The sequence below is a fragment of the Lissotriton helveticus genome, chromosome 10, assembly GCF_964261635.1.
Source record: "Lissotriton helveticus chromosome 10, aLisHel1.1, whole genome shotgun sequence".
In the NCBI taxonomy this organism is placed as follows: domain Eukaryota; kingdom Metazoa; phylum Chordata; class Amphibia; order Caudata; family Salamandridae; genus Lissotriton; species Lissotriton helveticus.
The window spans coordinates 487,740,607-487,757,418 of NC_136071.1; the positions used below are offsets into that span (position 1 = coordinate 487,740,607).

At 42.4% G+C, this 16,812-nt stretch overlaps 1 protein-coding gene across 1 annotated transcript in view; it reads left to right on the forward strand.

The window, feature by feature from the left end:
* EEF2KMT (eukaryotic elongation factor 2 lysine methyltransferase) overlaps positions 1-16,812 on the forward strand; it is a 197,544-nt gene that overhangs the window by 108,466 nt on the left and 72,266 nt on the right. The window contains exon 4 of the mRNA XM_078662965.1: positions 15,573-15,674. Coding sequence (XP_078519091.1) covers positions 15,573-15,674 — 102 coding nt within the window. The remainder of the gene's footprint in view (positions 1-15,572; positions 15,675-16,812) is intronic.

Genomic DNA, 16,812 nt, shown 5'->3' on the forward strand with positions numbered 1-16,812 from the left:
ATCATGTATTTCATATGGGTAACAAAATGAAGTGTGAAGAAGGTACCGGAAGTGGGGAGAATCAAAGAAGTTGTGGCACTCTTTGGGTGAAGGCTGGAAAACAGGTGCAATAGGAGGAGGAGAATGGGAGTCACAAGGGGAGGGAGGAGCAAGGGAATGAGTGTGAAGGAAAACTAGTGCCACAGAGAGTCAGGAGAACATCTGACAAATGAAGCCGGGATGTTTACAAGCCAGTTTAATATCAGTCTTCAGCAGTTGTTTTTCCTCCTGGCTGTGCTGACAGCTTCAGCTTCTGGATAAGGGCTCCACCGCCATAGAACCGTCCTAGAGAAAGGCTTTTGAAATCTTAGGGTTTTTACAGAAGTCGCCATTTGCGTTTTGGAAAAATAAAATCGCCAAAGTCCTGCCATAATCTGTTCAGAGCATAAAAGCTGGACTATAAAAAGCACATAAAGTTGAGAGAAAGGCAGAGGCACCAGTCTGTTGTTCTTCATCGCAACCATTGTGAGGGTTGAATTTAATTGTAGACAAGCTGGAAGCTTTCTGTTTCAACATAATTTAGCCAAGCAATGTTACCTACTCCATCTAGTTTCAGGACATCTTTACTAATATCTCTTGTCAAAGCAAGGGACTCCTTTCGCCATATTGAGTGCCACATTAGGATAGGGGCCATTGCAATTATATCGGTTATATAGGGGGCACTCAATTCCATGTGACACTTATAGTTGGCACATGACTTTGGTAACGAACGGACCCTTTTTATGAAATTATCTTCAATAATCTGCAATTTTGTATAGTCTTTCTTTCCCCAGACAGCTGCCCCATAACTGGCGGCTGATACAGTCTTGGCTTGATACACTGTTTTTATTAAGTCTATTGGTTTTAAACCATTTTTTTTAATAAACTTATTTAAAGCCCCAATTATTTTTTCCCTCTGAGTTCCTCTATTAGCAATCATCTTTTGCCATTTTGATTGAGTCAAACATAATCCCTAAATAGTTAAAAGAATCGACAACCCCCATTTTCCCCCCTTCAGTAGTAATTTGCGGATAGTTTTGATGCTTTGAACGTGCTACTAACATAAATGACTTTGAGTAATTTGCTTTCATGCTTAAATTGCACATAAATTGTGTATAATCCTGGACTAGACAACGCAGTGCATTACTAGTGTGAGCTAAAATTACGGCAGCGTCCGCGTATAATAAAATTGCCACTTTTACTGAATTAATATAAGGGACATCTGGTGTAGAGCTTAACAGTGCAGATTCTACACCATTGGTATAGAGTGTGAATAGGAAGGGGGCAAGAACGCACCCCTGCCTCACACCTCTTGCAATTTAAAAAACCTTGTGCACTCGCCATTCCTCCCATAGTGGACACAGGCTGAAGCATCTGTGTACAGGTCAGAAATAATATTAATGATCTTCAGGTCAATGCCCATCTCCTCCATGATCTGCCACAGCCTAGGCTGTGCCATGCAGTCGAAGGCTGTGGACAGATCCATGAAGGCTAAACGGAGATGACCTTTTTTTGCAGCCGTGTATTTTGCCATAATTGGACTCAAGTTCAGACACTGATCTACCGTGCCTTTCCCTTTTCTAAAACCAAATTGGCATGGGATAATAATATTCTTCTCCAGTGCCCAATCCTCTAACCAATTTAAAATCAATCTGCCCATTAACTTTGCAGTAGAGTCTATTAAGGAGATAGGTCTATAGTTTTTCGAAATTGACTTATCCCCTTCTTTGTATATGGGAATGATTACAGTTGTTTTCCACGATGGCGGTGCATTTGATTGGGCAATTTTGTTAAACACATTTGTTAAAAGTGGAGCCCGTAGATCTTGATTATCTAAGAATAAATCTATAGGAACTCCATCCGGTCCTGGAGCCTTTGCTCGTTTACTTTGATTTAAAGCATGCCTTGTTTCAGCAAGTGTAAAGCTAACAGGAGGCTAATCAGTCTCCAAAGCATGGGGAAAGGATTGAGAAAATGTCATGTCGTCCATCCCAAAGAGGGCTTCAAAGTGAGTCACCCATTCCTCTTAGTCAACATTGGTATCTGTAGTCATAGCCTGCTCGTGCTTTAAAAACGGTGCATTAATCAAAGACCAGAAAGCTTGTGAACTTTTTAATATAGCAGCCTTTTGCAAGTTTTCCCTCCATTCTTCTTTTAAAAACCTCAGTCTAGTGGTCCTTGCATTTTTGTAGGCTTGACGCAAGCCTTTTACCAGTATTGTGTCTCGTGGTTTGGCCTTCAAGGCTACATGCAGACTCTTTAAGGTTTTGTCACAATTGTTATCAAACCAACTATATTTTTTAGATTGGCCAGTTAAAATTGAGTCAAAATCCAGGTGCATGCTATTGTGCAAATCCGAGTCTAAACAGCGGATTATTTCCCCATAACGTTTAGAGACAAAATTTGCCAAACAAACTCCCAGTGTCCACCTTTTCCCACTTTAAGGCGATACCGTTCTCTCTTGCAATCACGGGATTTGTAGGGAGTTTATAGGGACACTCCATTTCCTTAGTGGTTTGCATGTGGAAGGTTACTGCAGCATGATCACTTAATGAATAAAACAGAGTCTTAAAGTGAGAAAAAAGACCAATTGTTGCATCAGAAACCAAGACATAATCAAGGGTAGAAGACGAAAAATGGTTTAAAAAAGTACATTCAAACTGACCAGTTAAGTCATCAGAGACATTTAAAAAAGCAAGATTATTTATCATTACTAATCTATTCAGGGTATTACCACATTCATTATGACAGAAATGGGGGACACAGTCTCCTTCGTCATCCTGTATTCCACAAACTAACGCATTAAGCTTATCACAAGGGTGAGCATTAAAATCCCCAAGCCAGATTATATTACAGGGTTCGCTGGATTTATCCTGTAACTCAATAACGTCTCTTTCCAGAGTTGCCAACACCGCTGCAAAAATACCTTCACCTTAAACGGTGGAAAGTTAGAGAAAAATGTCAGAAGACCGCCCTTAGCCCGACCAGCAGATGACTGAACAGCTGCAGTGTGAAAGGAGCGGTACCCGTTCAGATATATTGGGTCCCTTTCCCAGGTCTCTTGAAGGCACACTATATCACTAGAAGTCAACAAGGAAAGTGATTCATTATTAGACCTTTTTTTGGTTATAACCAGCAATGTTCCAAGACATAGCCGATGTGAAACCAGTAGAATTCCCTCAAGATGTCAGGCACTGGGACAAGTTAGAACTGCTTTTACGTCTGACTAGGGTCACTACAGAGGTGATAGAAGTAATAGTGTGCAAGGGAGACCTTTTGTGCAGATCTAGAGCAACATTCCCACTAATTGACATAGACTGAGAATCCAGTCAGTCACAGACAGACAGGCCTTCTAATGCGGCAAATCTATTTCTTAAAGAAAGCGGGGGAACTGGAGTTGGGAGAGGTTGATTGAACAGGTGGCGAGGAGGCTTCCAGATAGTTTGCTGGCTAAAATGTGGGAACTGTGGCAGCTGTGGGATAGAATAAGGTTTATAAAAGAAACCCAGAGGTAGAACAAATATTTCAGAATGAAATTAAGGCATATTTGGAAGGATTGATAATAAATCACCCACAACATGGCAGCTATCAAAATGTACTACGATACAATTGCCTTTGATAGTTTATGGGGCTCTCACAAACCCAGGATACCCTCCTCGCCATGATAATGTTATGATAAACATTAGAACTTTCACCTAAACATTTAGATAACCAATGATGGGATTTATTTATTAGCTGCTCCGTATTTTCTAATGTATTAGAATTAAGTTCTGGGATGTTAGCTAGAGCCATAACATACGGACAAGCAGCTGGAGGGAGATCTATTGCTGACTTTGGTTTCGCAAATTCATCTTGATGCTGAGAAACTCCCCTAGTCGAGCTTAAAGACTGTAACCCTCCCTGTGGCCCTCCCGCCAGACAAGTTGCAGGTATAGGTCTAATAGGACGTGGGAGAGTAGCAGTAGAAGTAGTGGATATTTGTTGTTCGTCATACAACCTTGAGCAACCAATATTCTCAAGATTACCTTGTAGCTGTTTCTGCGTTTGGGTCCTATCGTGGGTTTTACATACGTTAGCTCTCAGGTTATTAGCAGAATCACGGACAAAGCCAGGAGGAACAGTAGAAAGCCCAGTAGTTTGTTGTAGGGCATGGTTTCCCATCCCATCAGTCACAACAGTGACAACATTAGGCCTATCGGACCTTGCAGAGGAGTCTATACCTAGCTTGGAATTAGATCTAACTACATCAGTTAATACAGTGATATTGGGGGGGGGGTGATTTGAGAGATAAGAGGTCTCCAAAGCTGTCAATTTTTCCTCTATTTGAGACAATTTGTACAATATAGGATTCAATAAGACAGTCATCATAGTTTCTAATCTCTTCACTAAGTCAGAGTCACAAGAATGCTCAGCCCCCACAGCAAGATGGCTAACAATTTCATTTTGTCTAGTGCATCTAGTAGATCTTAGCTGTAGTGAGAGTCCTGTGTCCGAGTTGTTACCCCCAGTATCTTTCTCCTTAAAGATCCGTTTTGTAGTTCTTTGTTTTACCGGTCCAGCTCCCTTTCTCTTTTTAGCGTTCGTATCTAGATGGGTTGTTCCCACTTGGTTGGTCATTGATTGCTTGTGGTTAATGTTGGAGTCTCCATCTGTGGTGGTGTTAGGGGGTAAAGATGGATCCACAGTTGGAACTCCAACAGAGCCAGATTCACCTACAAGTTGGCTCAGGTTCAGTCTGTTAGTGGCAGTGGCTAAATACCCTTGTCCTAAAGAGGAGCGTTTTTGCATGATCAAAGTGTCCAAGGAGAGCCTCTCTCTGTAAGTTCAATTTCATGCGCCAAAACCGATTCTGCTCTTGTTAAAAAGGCATCCAAGGTCCCAACATGACCAGTTCCTTGTTTTTCCTTGGGATTATTTCTTTTACTCATTATTGCCCTTAATTACACAGATCGCCCCCACTCAACTTGCAACTTCCTCAACAGTGACCCAGTACAGGATGTAACTATAACTAGGCGCGGTGTTTATAAAACCAAACGAGGTCCACGCCTCTCTACCTTATCCTTCAAGTTGGTAGACGTCAAAAACACCAGCAGCGATGATTTTTCTGGTAACGGGCAAAAGGGGTAGGGCTAGCCCAGCCCAGCCTCTACCGGCCCCTGATGGGCACGGACGGGCCCGCTCTTAGCCCGGGCTGCGGAGGCCCTGTGTTGGTTTAATGGGCAGGAGTGACGCTACTCGGGAGCAGCCCCTGGCGCGGGTGCCTCTGGGGATTAGAGCCCCCTCCTCTTTGCTGCCTCTGGTGTAGCCGCAAAATCCTGAATGAGTCCTTTAATGCGCCCCTGGATTCCATGCTGGGAATTTCTGTATTAAGTTCTGTATTGAGGCTGCGCGCTGCTGTTACCTATGCTATGTGAATAGCTGTACTTATTTAAACAAGAGCAAACTGTTCGTTTAGCCAAAGATTCATGGACCTTTTGTGTTTTAAGCTCTTGAAGAGGGCTGCATAAATTACTATGCTGGTTTCTGTTGCTCTCCTCAAATGTTAACTCTCCAGAACACTGCTCACTACTTTATGTAAACAAAGCAGGCAAACACAGTCACATTAGATATTGAGAGCAGTTTGACAGGTTTGCACAAAGCACACGTTTAAATGTAGTGTCCTCTTGATCAGCTGCAAGCCATAAGACAAATTAATATTAAAGTGCCTTCAAATTATTCAGTTTGTGGCATGCAGATCATAAATATTCATTGGTCTTGACATAATAAGGTATGTAAACTTGACCATTGCAGGGGTCTTTCAGAATTCACATGCCACCTTTTTCAGTTACTGTGTGCAACGAGTAACTAGCACCTAGTGACTGAAGCGTCAGACTGACCTTTCACTTACCGTGGCATGGCCTAAATGAAATCCTGCAGGATGACGGTGGAACCGATAATTTAAAAATAAAAAAAATATTTTATTGATTTAGAATGTTTAACCTAATTAGAACAGGCACACCTTAGGACGAGACGTATGCCTACCTCTGTATTTCTTTTAGCAGTAAATGTCAACTTGCCACTAACCACAGAGCCGTAAGAACAAAAACAGTTCGATATGTAGTGAACTAAAAATTACTTATTTGCTCTGGCAAAGCAGAGTAACTCAGTTTCTAGTGCTAAAAAAAACTGTGATTTGCCACCTGGGAAGCTCTAGAAACCAATCCTAGAAACCCTGTCTTTACACTTTACAGTATTACCCTAAGTGATATTTCTCCTCAAGAAAATGTCCACAATAAAAATGGTAGGAGTAGGGCCAACTGGGCTTCAAGATGGCACATTCCTGTGCAAGCTGCAGATCTGGCTCTGGCCTTTCTCGTGGCACAAGTGAAGCGATAGGAGCAGAGCCTGAGGAAGGCTCAGTGGAGTGCAGTTTAATGAGGCCGACGTCCTGATTGTGGCTTCTGTGTCATCTTTCTACTGTCTATCAGTGTTGTTATGCAGAAATACAAACTTCTTTGGTGGCTGCCTGAGGCAGCTAAAATAGAGCCTTCTTGCATCGGATTCTATATGAGACATTGGCTGGTGCTGGATGGAGTAATGACGATGAGCTGCGTGAAACCTGGCTGCTACAGAGAGCTTGTGAGGCCTAGTGGAAGAAATTGAGCGCAGGGGATTCCTCATCTGCGGCCCTTGAAGGGGCCTCTCCTTTACACCTCTGTGCGCAGCCCTCACAGAGTGGACAGTAAGGCTCCATAGGTTATCTCCCACCGTAACTGTAGGTCATCTCACTGGGAACCATTATTGCATGGAGGAGAAACATGAAAGAATAGTTTTTTTGCCTCGTGGGCAGCGACTCCTAAAAGTAACCAGAAGATCTCAGAGAATCAAATGAAGGAGTGGACTTGCTGCCTGAGGAGAGAGCCCTGCAAAATCCACCTGTAAATTCAGGGCATATCTGCACGAGCGGTCAGGCATAATAGGAAAGAAGATTACTAGCATGGAGTGGATGTGGAATGGACTAAGCAACAGAGTGCAGCAAATGGAAACAGGAGGAAGTAGATTTCTCAGTGTGCAGTCTTGTGGGCTCATTGACTGAAACAGTGGCTAGTGTGCTGGAACCTCTAAGCTTTTAGGAAAAGTGCCATGTATCCCGGAGGTAACAGCTGGGCTACTGGGCAGACGGTGTAACCTTAAGCAGGAGGTGGTTTAGTAAGTCTAAAGGCTCTCCTTGTGGTCAACGACTTCTGGAATACTATAAGGTGGTACTCTGGTGGTAGCTATAAACTGTACCGATTGGAAGGACAGAATTATGTTGTAGTGGTGCGAATAAAATGGTGATGCTGGGCGAGAATATTCTATTACTCTTTCCACACTTAAATCACTCCCCTCTGGCTTGAAAAAAAAAATTCCTGTCCGTCAACTGGGAACTGTTGACAAAAGAATACCAAGCTTCGGTTGTGTACCTGGTACCATTGGAAGTTGATACCTGGATTGAAGAGATGTCAATTCTCACAGACTGACTAGGCTAAAGTTTTTTTAGAGAACCTTCAGAAAATCCTGCTGAAAGAAGGTGATGTTTTGTCGGGTCCTGGAGTGGGGCAGTTATTCATACCACGGCAAATGTAGGCCTGGGGAATGACTTTTCAGATATGTGGACTGAGAGGAATAACATTCTTTTGTAAGTGTTATTCACGTTCTGATCTCACTACTCTCCTACGTTCTTTCTTGGCTCTCTCGAGCCTCTATGCTATTAACCCCTTAAGTGGTGGGACTTTCCCACCAGTGCTGAGTTCTTTTTTAGGTCGAGGCTACCGTCCCACTGCGAAGCTGTGGGGGGCGGAGCCGAAGATTTAATGAGTTCAACAGTGGTGCTCCAACACGCCTCTCTCTTCCATTGGCTAGCTTCGTAAATGGAGGCTAGCCATTGGAAGAGATGTGTGTCAATTACTATTTTACCCGCCTTGATGCGATCCGTGGGCGTTTCTGCCTCTTTTTTAAGTCCCGCCCCTTGTTGCCGTGTGTCCCGGGCCGCGCTGTGATTGGCTGCCGGCCCGGGACACCCCCGTGACGTCACTTCCCGGGCCGCGCTGTGATTGGCTGCCGGCCCGGGACCTGACTTGTTTTCTCTTGACATCGACCGATAAAGTTTTTATGGTGATCACACTGACATTCCACTCGCTCTGGATGGCCTGCCACGGGCGCATCATCGATGAGATGACTAGGCACTTCCTGTTATCCTTAGTAACCATGCAGTGTCACCTCCCCGGCCAATTTTGAACCAATATGGAATTCTTGATCCGCCGCAGATGCCTGTTTTCTTTCAGGTAAATCAGCAGCGCTGCACTCACATTCCCCGCCCCCACCACTCCGTGATCACGGTTATTTACGTCCCGCCTTTACCCCCCCAGGATCTTCGATCCCACGCTGGACGTCTAGAGACTGGGACCAGTCGTCCCGCTATGCTTTTTGCCTCACCGCTCACTGTCTACATTAAGTTTCCCCAGTAAGTAGCTCTTGCCCTTGCCTCTCCGATACTCCATGTTCCCCCCGGATTGAGCAGCATTCCTGACCCTACACCTGTATCCTCCTTACGATCAAACACGCTTGGTCCGCCCTCATTGACAACCAGAAACAAAAGCACCATCGTTTTGTGCATACCACCGATACATATCACAGGTATGTGAGGCCGTCTATCCCGCGATCCCGCTTCTACCTGCCTAGCCCGAGGTTCTCACTTGCCGGTCCTACCCTTTTCAGCTTACTTGAATGTGGCCATTCCTTCGTGATACTACTCTGTATCAGTCCAAATTTTTTATTCTATACGGCATCTCATTGTAAAATTAAAATCTCGGGTTACAGTTCAATCACTCCCATCTTTGCATACAACCCGCTTAATGGTAAATGTATAGTCCATTTGGACAAGCATGTTGGAATTATCGGCAGATGTGTAAACATTTTATAAATGATCTGCTTACCGTAGGGGTAAGCCCGTTTTGGTCATTGTGGAATTCTAATAATCTCTTTGATTATGTTGGGGCACATTATATGAGAGGTTGGATTTTACCAATGCCCTGTGTGTTAGTTACTCCTTTATGCAAATCTAAATGCATACAGCCTGGAAACCAGTCTGCACCCACACGCACTAACGCATTAAATCACCAACTCCTCTCCCATCTAACCCTACGCTGGGAGAGGTCGGAAATATACTCCTGTCGCAGACATCTATAAAAAAAAAAATCCACGGGGGGTGGCGTTCAGCATGCACAAATATGCTTGAGTATATTTGCTAATAAAAAAATAAATGTTTACACTTTTGCTATGAGTACGGTTCACAGGCCTACTTCTATAAACTCTTGTGAATTCCTGATAGTCGTAAATCTGCACGAATGCCATCACGTACATGGAGGTGCCCTTTTGAGACTTTCTTTAAGGTTTTAGGTGTTAATGTGTTTATTTTCATGTTACTGGTAATGTTGCCCATGGTTTTACAGTGATTCTCGATTATTAATCTTCGTATGCGTTCTTTGCGTATATTAAACCCATTTTACTAAATGGTGCCTTGGAGAAATAGCTTTTAAAGCTGCACCCCAGTTGAAAAAACACAAACAACTTTTTCTTGCAGAGTTTTTGTGTGTATTATGTTTTGAAAGCAACAATCGCTTATCTTAATTACATGGTTATGTATTTGTTTGCATGTAAATAGGAAACAGTGTGGCAGCATTATAAATAGCCTTAAATTGGTATGTGTTGCTTCAGGGTGTACATGTTTACACTGGAACCATTGCTAGTAATGCTTGCCTTAGTAGTAAAGGCTTTGCCTTATTGAATAATGTATACAAACTTGAACAGCTGTTTCGTATGGATACACATGTTTCATCAGTGACACACCTTATCTTAAGAACATGCAACCTCACCCAAGAGGCACAACATCATTGCTTACCAACAGCAGCAGTAAACTGTCACAACTCTGCCAACTGACATGGATATCAAACTGCAACTCTTGATAACTGTCCTGACTCCATTCCAACTACAGCATACTCTGCTATATACAATAGCAGACTATCTGGGCCATGGCAGTGTGAGTAGTAATGGGTACACTGTGGATTGGCTAGGCGCAGGTGTTTGAAATGTCAAATAGAGGTCTGATAATGAAGGAGCTGTGTGTGTGTGTGTTTCCTTTTCGGTCTTGCGTGTCTATGGTTGTCAGCACAGCACCTCTTAAACTTAGTGACCACCACTGTTAAGGTTGTTTTTTTTAACTGGGTTAGAGCAGAGGTGGGATTAGATTTTCTATTCTCTCCATCTATCCACTTCCTTTTTTCTCCACCCCATCACACCTACCTTTAGGAATTAAATGGATGCTATTGGTAACAGAGACCAGCTTTCTTGCTAATTTATTTTCAGTAATGGATAGTGGGTGCACGTCTGTGTAGCGCCAGATCTCTGCACCATAAAGTGCAGAGCTCTGCTCTTTTGTGCGATAGACCTCTAGGGCTGGTGAAACAAGGCGTGAACTTGTTTATTACAGTTATGTTTTTGTAGACATTGTGCACTTAAGTATCCTCTCCAAAATACTGTGTTCTTTAAGATAACTTCCCTTATACATCAAGTGAGTGATTCTCATTCAGTATGACGATTTCCTTGCATACTGGGTCTTAATTGTTGTCTTAAATATTTTTTAGAGAGAAAATGCATGTTAACAAGCAGCATAGTCCAAATAGAGGTTGATGAAAACGTAGTAAATGGAGTAAGTTTACACTCCAGTGTCCTCTGAAAAGTGTACTGATTAAGGGCGTAGGATCAGGTGGGGGCTCAAAGGGGAGATTGAACTCCTCCAGATGTTTAAGAGGAGAGGTGCAAGGGACAATACCGCCACCTACTGACTTTGGAGTGGAAACAGCGGAGTAAACAGTGTATGAACATGATTCTGAGGAAATGCTGGACACCACAAAAGCCTCTTCTGAGTGCTATATCCTGCTGAGCACCCTCTGTCCATTAATTATTTAAAAAAAATTAAACCCAATGTTATTTTTAATATCAATACATCTAAGTCACGTAAATACAACATATATTGCATTACAAATGCTATAGGTGTCACATTTGTGAAAGTTAAAAATATTGGCATTGTAAATGACAAAGCTATTAATTTTGCTATTTTCAAAACCAACACATAAATAAAAAAATTGTCATTTACAAGACCAATAGCTCAAACTTTCCTAATGCGAGACCTATTGCATTGCAAATGCTTGTTTATTTTTGGGACTGTGTGCTCTTATGGATTCATAACTTCTACTTCTAAAAGGTAGCCATTTGTGTCCGTTTTTTCCCTACATTTCTGGGGATTTCAGAGGTGCGAGGAGGTTTGTGGATTTTCTGGAGGGAATGGAGAAAGTAGCCAAAAAGTAGCAAAATGTTGGGTGATTTTGGGGTAACATGTGTTGTGCAAGAAAGAATGCAGTTTTGTGTTTCTAAGAATGACAGCATCAAAAGGTTTGTTGGGTTACGATTAACCACTTCCCAGATTCCAGTAATAGGCAGAGTTGTAAAAAAATATATTCTTTTTTTAATAACCTTTTTTGCAGTTTTGTTAGTAGTAGTCAATTTTTCATATGTTGGTGGTTTCTACCTACTTGAAGTTTGTGGTGAAAAGAGGTGAACCTGAAATTATCCATTTTTTGAAAAGTAGACACAATTCAGAACTAAGCAAACAAAGGGTCATATCTGTAGGTTGCTTATGGTTTCCCCCAAATTACTTAATAATTGAAATGAAAAACTAATTAGAGCAAGTAAAAAAAATGTAAACATGTAACAATATATTTGTCTGTAATATTTTGCCCTGATGAGCTATCTACAAAAGTAAAGTACGATTACTTCCATCAGACTCTTGTGGTTCCAGGCATATATGTAGTGTTTATTGGTTTAGTTATATATACCAACCAAGTATCAGTTTCTAAGGTAAAATCGAATGGATGAAAATAAGTATGAAAGAAATTCTATGCCTTTTTCAAATGTGCTTTATATAATGAGTTTAGGAATATTGGTTATTTGGACAACTTTGAATTTGAGGTTACCCATATTATCACAGGTTGTTTTTCAAAATGTGTTCTTCCTTGCTCCTTTCCAACCCAGAAATGAGAGAAATTAAATTCATAATGACACATTGTTTACTATTCGGTGTTCTCACACTTCTTACAATCAAAAGCAGCACCCTACTTGTTTAGATGGGCCTATCACATGTTATATTATGTTATGTTATGTTATGTTAAGTTAAGTTATAACGAGTTTTATTAAGCGCTCAGCTACTCGGACCGAGTGTCCCGGCGCTGTCAGACCCAACACAACACAACCATCACGGCCGAGGGGAATTAATTGCGGAACAACCACGTCTTCAACTCCTTCCTAAAAGACACAAGGGTCCCGCATTTCCTAAGTGACAGTGGCAGTGCATTCCAGGCTCGGGGAGCAAGATATCCAAAAGAGCGGCCCCCAATGCGAGCGCGCCTGACTGCCGGGATAGTGGCCAGTGAAAGGGACGCAGAGCGAAGTGCTCTGGATGGAATGTGAAGTCCCAACCGCTTCCTTAGGTAGCCTGCACCAGAGCCATGGAGTGCCTTAAATACCAAGGTCAACGTCTTAAACTCGATGCATTTCCGTATCGGAAGCCAATGGAGGGATTTCAACAGGCCCGCAGCATGAGACCTCCTGCCAAGGCCGAAGATGGCACGAGCGGCCGAGTTCTGCACCACCTGCAGACGTGAGAGAAGATAATAAGGGAGGCTGAGGTAGAGTACATTGGCGTAATCAAGCCTCGATCCTACCAACGCCTGCACTGTACTTTTCCTGTGGGCAATGGACAGAAAAGGAAGGAATTTCCTGAGCATTCTCAGTATCCTGAAACATTGACCCACCAGGCCCAGGATATGAGGTTTTAGGGACAAACCGGTGTCCATCTTGACTCCCAGGTTCTTTGCCATCCCCGTCTCCACAGAGGGGGGGGTGGATGTCAGCCGGCCACCAGGACTTCCAACAAGGGTCAGGAGGGCACCCAAAAAAAAGGACCTCAGATTTATCTGGGTTGCATTTCAGCTGGTTTATATGAAACCAGCCGAACACAGCACCCAGGCAGTTCTTAATCAGCTCTCCATCAAAGTCCCTATTCTTGCCGCAGGTGAAAAGAAGCTGGGTGTCATCAGCGTAAGAGACGTGCAACAGGAAAGGCATCAAAACAAAATCAGGCAACATCAAGATTCTCTATTTAAAATTAACTTGTTCTGGCAATGTGAATAACTTTGGTATTTGGGCCCAGGCCCGTCCAGCACCCATTGAGAAATACAAAAAACAGGTGTTTTTGTAAACTAGACAAATGGGGAGTCTGTGTTGTGTGCCTTGCATGAATCACACTATGTTTTCTTACCCAGATTGGCCGCAGAGGTCAAACTTTAGTTAAAATCATGGATTTTCATCTCTTTTCTTTGAGGGAAAGTTTTGGAATCTATGGGGATCAGCCACATTCCGATCACCCATGGTTCTCACAGTACCCCGCTGGCGTGGGTGGGCTCATCACCCACAACAGGAAAGGCTCCAAAACGCCACATGAAAATGTCAAGATTTTTCTTTTGGAATTTACTCATGCCAGTGGTATGGGTGGCTCTGCTGTTTTGCCCCAGGCTTGGTCGCCACACAGGGAAACCTATCAACCCCAGCCATTTCTGAAAACTTGAGTTCAAGAGGAGTCTGTTTTGTTGTGGCCTGCTTGGATCCCATTATGTTATTGTACCCTGCTAAAATAATGGATTTTCATCAAATTTCTTTGAAGGAAAGTTCCAGAATCTACGGGGATCGATAAAATGCCTACCACCCAGTGTTCCAACTCTTCTCTTGATAAAAACAGCAGTTCATGTATGACTGGGCATATCGCCTGCAACAAGATCCGCTCTGAACTTGCACTGTGTGATGTTAGTGTGTTGTAAATCAAGTTATCGCATGGTTCAGGTTTGGTATGTTCTCCTGATGTACAGTGGATCCTCCCACATGTGTGAGGCAGCATTTCACTATGGAGAAGTGTGAGAATTTAATGTGGTAAGACTTTAGCTGTTGTCTCGAAATGGGCAAGTTTTCTCTTACATAAACATGGGAAATAAATATTTTATTTAATCCATAATCTTTTGCAGGGCATTCCTGTTAAGAAAACATTTTGGAATACTAATATGAGGCATACAACCCTGAGTTTCCCCGAGTTTGTAGGTTTCATGAATGTCCAAGGTTGGTAGGGTTTCATGATTGCCGACTGACCCAGACCCAGATTAGTACACCATGGAAAGTGAGAGGATATTGGGAATCATTTGGGTGTAGTTTAAATCTATGGGCTGAGAGAGATATGGTAAACCCTCTATTCTGCTTCTCCTCAGAGGCATAAATACAGTGTAGTGCCAAGGCTGGGTCCGATGCCATGATGGCCCAGCACTCCACTCCACTCCACTCCTCCCCTTTGCTTTTCTTATTTCTTTCCCTGTTAATCTGGTGGGCTTCCCCTCCAGGGTGGGAGATTGGGCTGTGTCAACTCTGTCTTTCCTAGGTGGCATTAAAACCACCAGACCATGAGGGGAAAAAAGTGGAAAACAGAGTGGGGTGTGGGGCTTTCCCTCCTGGGACTACATTGCAGCCCCCACCCAGGGCACCAGACAGTTTTCCAACCACCCAAAGGCAATAGAATGGTGCAGTTAAAAGTCTCTCTGCCTCTAAATATGTTAAATATGCCCAAAAGAATCAAAATTTCCTCTTGCCTACCGTGGGGATGGCGAGTTTGCACCTTAGGGAGGAAAGACTTATGGGACATTATGGGTGAGTGGTGAAACCCAATACAAGTAAGGGCTGCCCCCATAATTTTTTTTGTCACATCACCCTGAAAGCTAGGAGACATTGCGCCCCATCCCACAGGGGTGCACAAAGGCTTTAGGGTTGATGGTAAGCCCCAGTCCTAGGAACGGCCCCACCTGTTTTTTTTTTTTTTTTTTGTTTCTGTGTCTTTTGGACAGAGCGGTACAAAAGGTGTTTGATTGGTTCAAATGCTCCGTCCATCACCACCCCCTTTTGTACCGCTTTGTTCGCCATAAGTTGGCAGGGTATGCTCAGACGTGAGTCCCTTGCTCACTTTGCCACCGGATTCAAGCAAGCCTGGCTGAAGACGGCTGAAATGCCAGAAACCGGTCCTAGGAAGCTTGTTTCCGGTCTTGGGAAGGCATGGCTTGGCAGTTCGGGCTGGACTGTTCCCATGAGGCACAGGGTCAGACTGATTTGCATATGGCCATATCTGAACTGGGGTGGCAGAGTGGGCTAAAGAACGGTGATGGATTAAACACAGATCTGTTGACTGGGTGTGAGTGTTTGATTGGTTCAGATGCTCCGTCCATCACCACCCCCTTTTGTACCGTTTTCTTTATCTATAATCTTAAGGGCTTGTTCTTGTGTTAAATTGTTTACTACCATATTTTTGGTAAATAAACAAACGAGATATAAAAAAAAGTTTGATCTGTTTGTATATTTTATAACGATTGATTTTGCTTATTTCATCATAGCATGAATCAACACTGGTGGAGCCTCTCGATGAACTGTATGAAGCACTTGGCGATGTCTTGAATATGGATGAGCCTGCCCAGTGCCACAAAATGTACTTCCTGGTATTTATTTTGGAATCAACTTTGTTTTGTTTTTGCTTACTGACAGTTACCTTGTAACATGTGGTTGCGTTTTTATTTATGATGTGACTACCACTCCCCTAAACGCTAGGAAGTTTGAAAACAAACTATAATTTGACCAACACTTAAAGCATACATTTTTTTCGAATACAACCATATAAAATTAATACAAAGAAGCACAATTATTGCATATCACAATTACTTCTTACATTACTGTACAAGAGCACTGTCCAAATGTGTCATAACATAGCACATTTTTCATCCTTGGGGTCCTAATTGGTTACTGTTCGACTAGGCCCCTTTCATACCATCCATTCTCTTCCTGGACGTGAGCTTATGTTAACCTTCTGCCTTTTTATAACAGTTCTTCATTCAAGTCAAGTCAAAAACATCTTTATTCGATTCATAGAATCATAAAAGAACAAAGCAATAAAAACATATCTTTTGTTTCATAAAACATAGATAATACATTAATCCTCTAATAAGTTAGAATACAATACATGGATTTCCTGTTATTTACATGTGACGCTGATGTGTAAAAATTCAATAAAGTGCAAAGTACAAGGTGTAATTTCGGCAAGGCCTTCCAACTGTACACAATTCAAGTAGTAAAGTGCTGTAGTGCCAACAGTACAATTGAACAATTAAAACTTCAGCCCTTTCTTCATTCTCATAAAATTAATAGCCAATAAAAATCTACTGACACCAAATACGATAAGCTTTGAGTTATCAGTTTTTAGGATATGCAACATGTCAATGAATTTCCTAACGCCCAAATTCCTGCCCAAAGGTTTTATCCATTTTCTTCTAGCATTAGCATAAGCAGGGCAGAAAAATAAGACATGTGCTATATCTTCCTTTATTCCTAGGTGACACAATGTACACTTACAATCTTTCTCCCCATTCTGTACCGATCCCCACTTGGATATAAAAGCCTTTATTTGAAAAATACCATATCTGAATTTCAGATATAGTACCTTCGCAAGTTGGGGTTCAATTTCATCTAAAAACGGTTCAAAACAGGGAGTTATCTTAAACATCAAAAATTGAGTTGTAAGTGAACCAGATCCACAGTTTAAAGTGACTTTGTGCATAATAAAATTCCAGTAGATATTTTTAA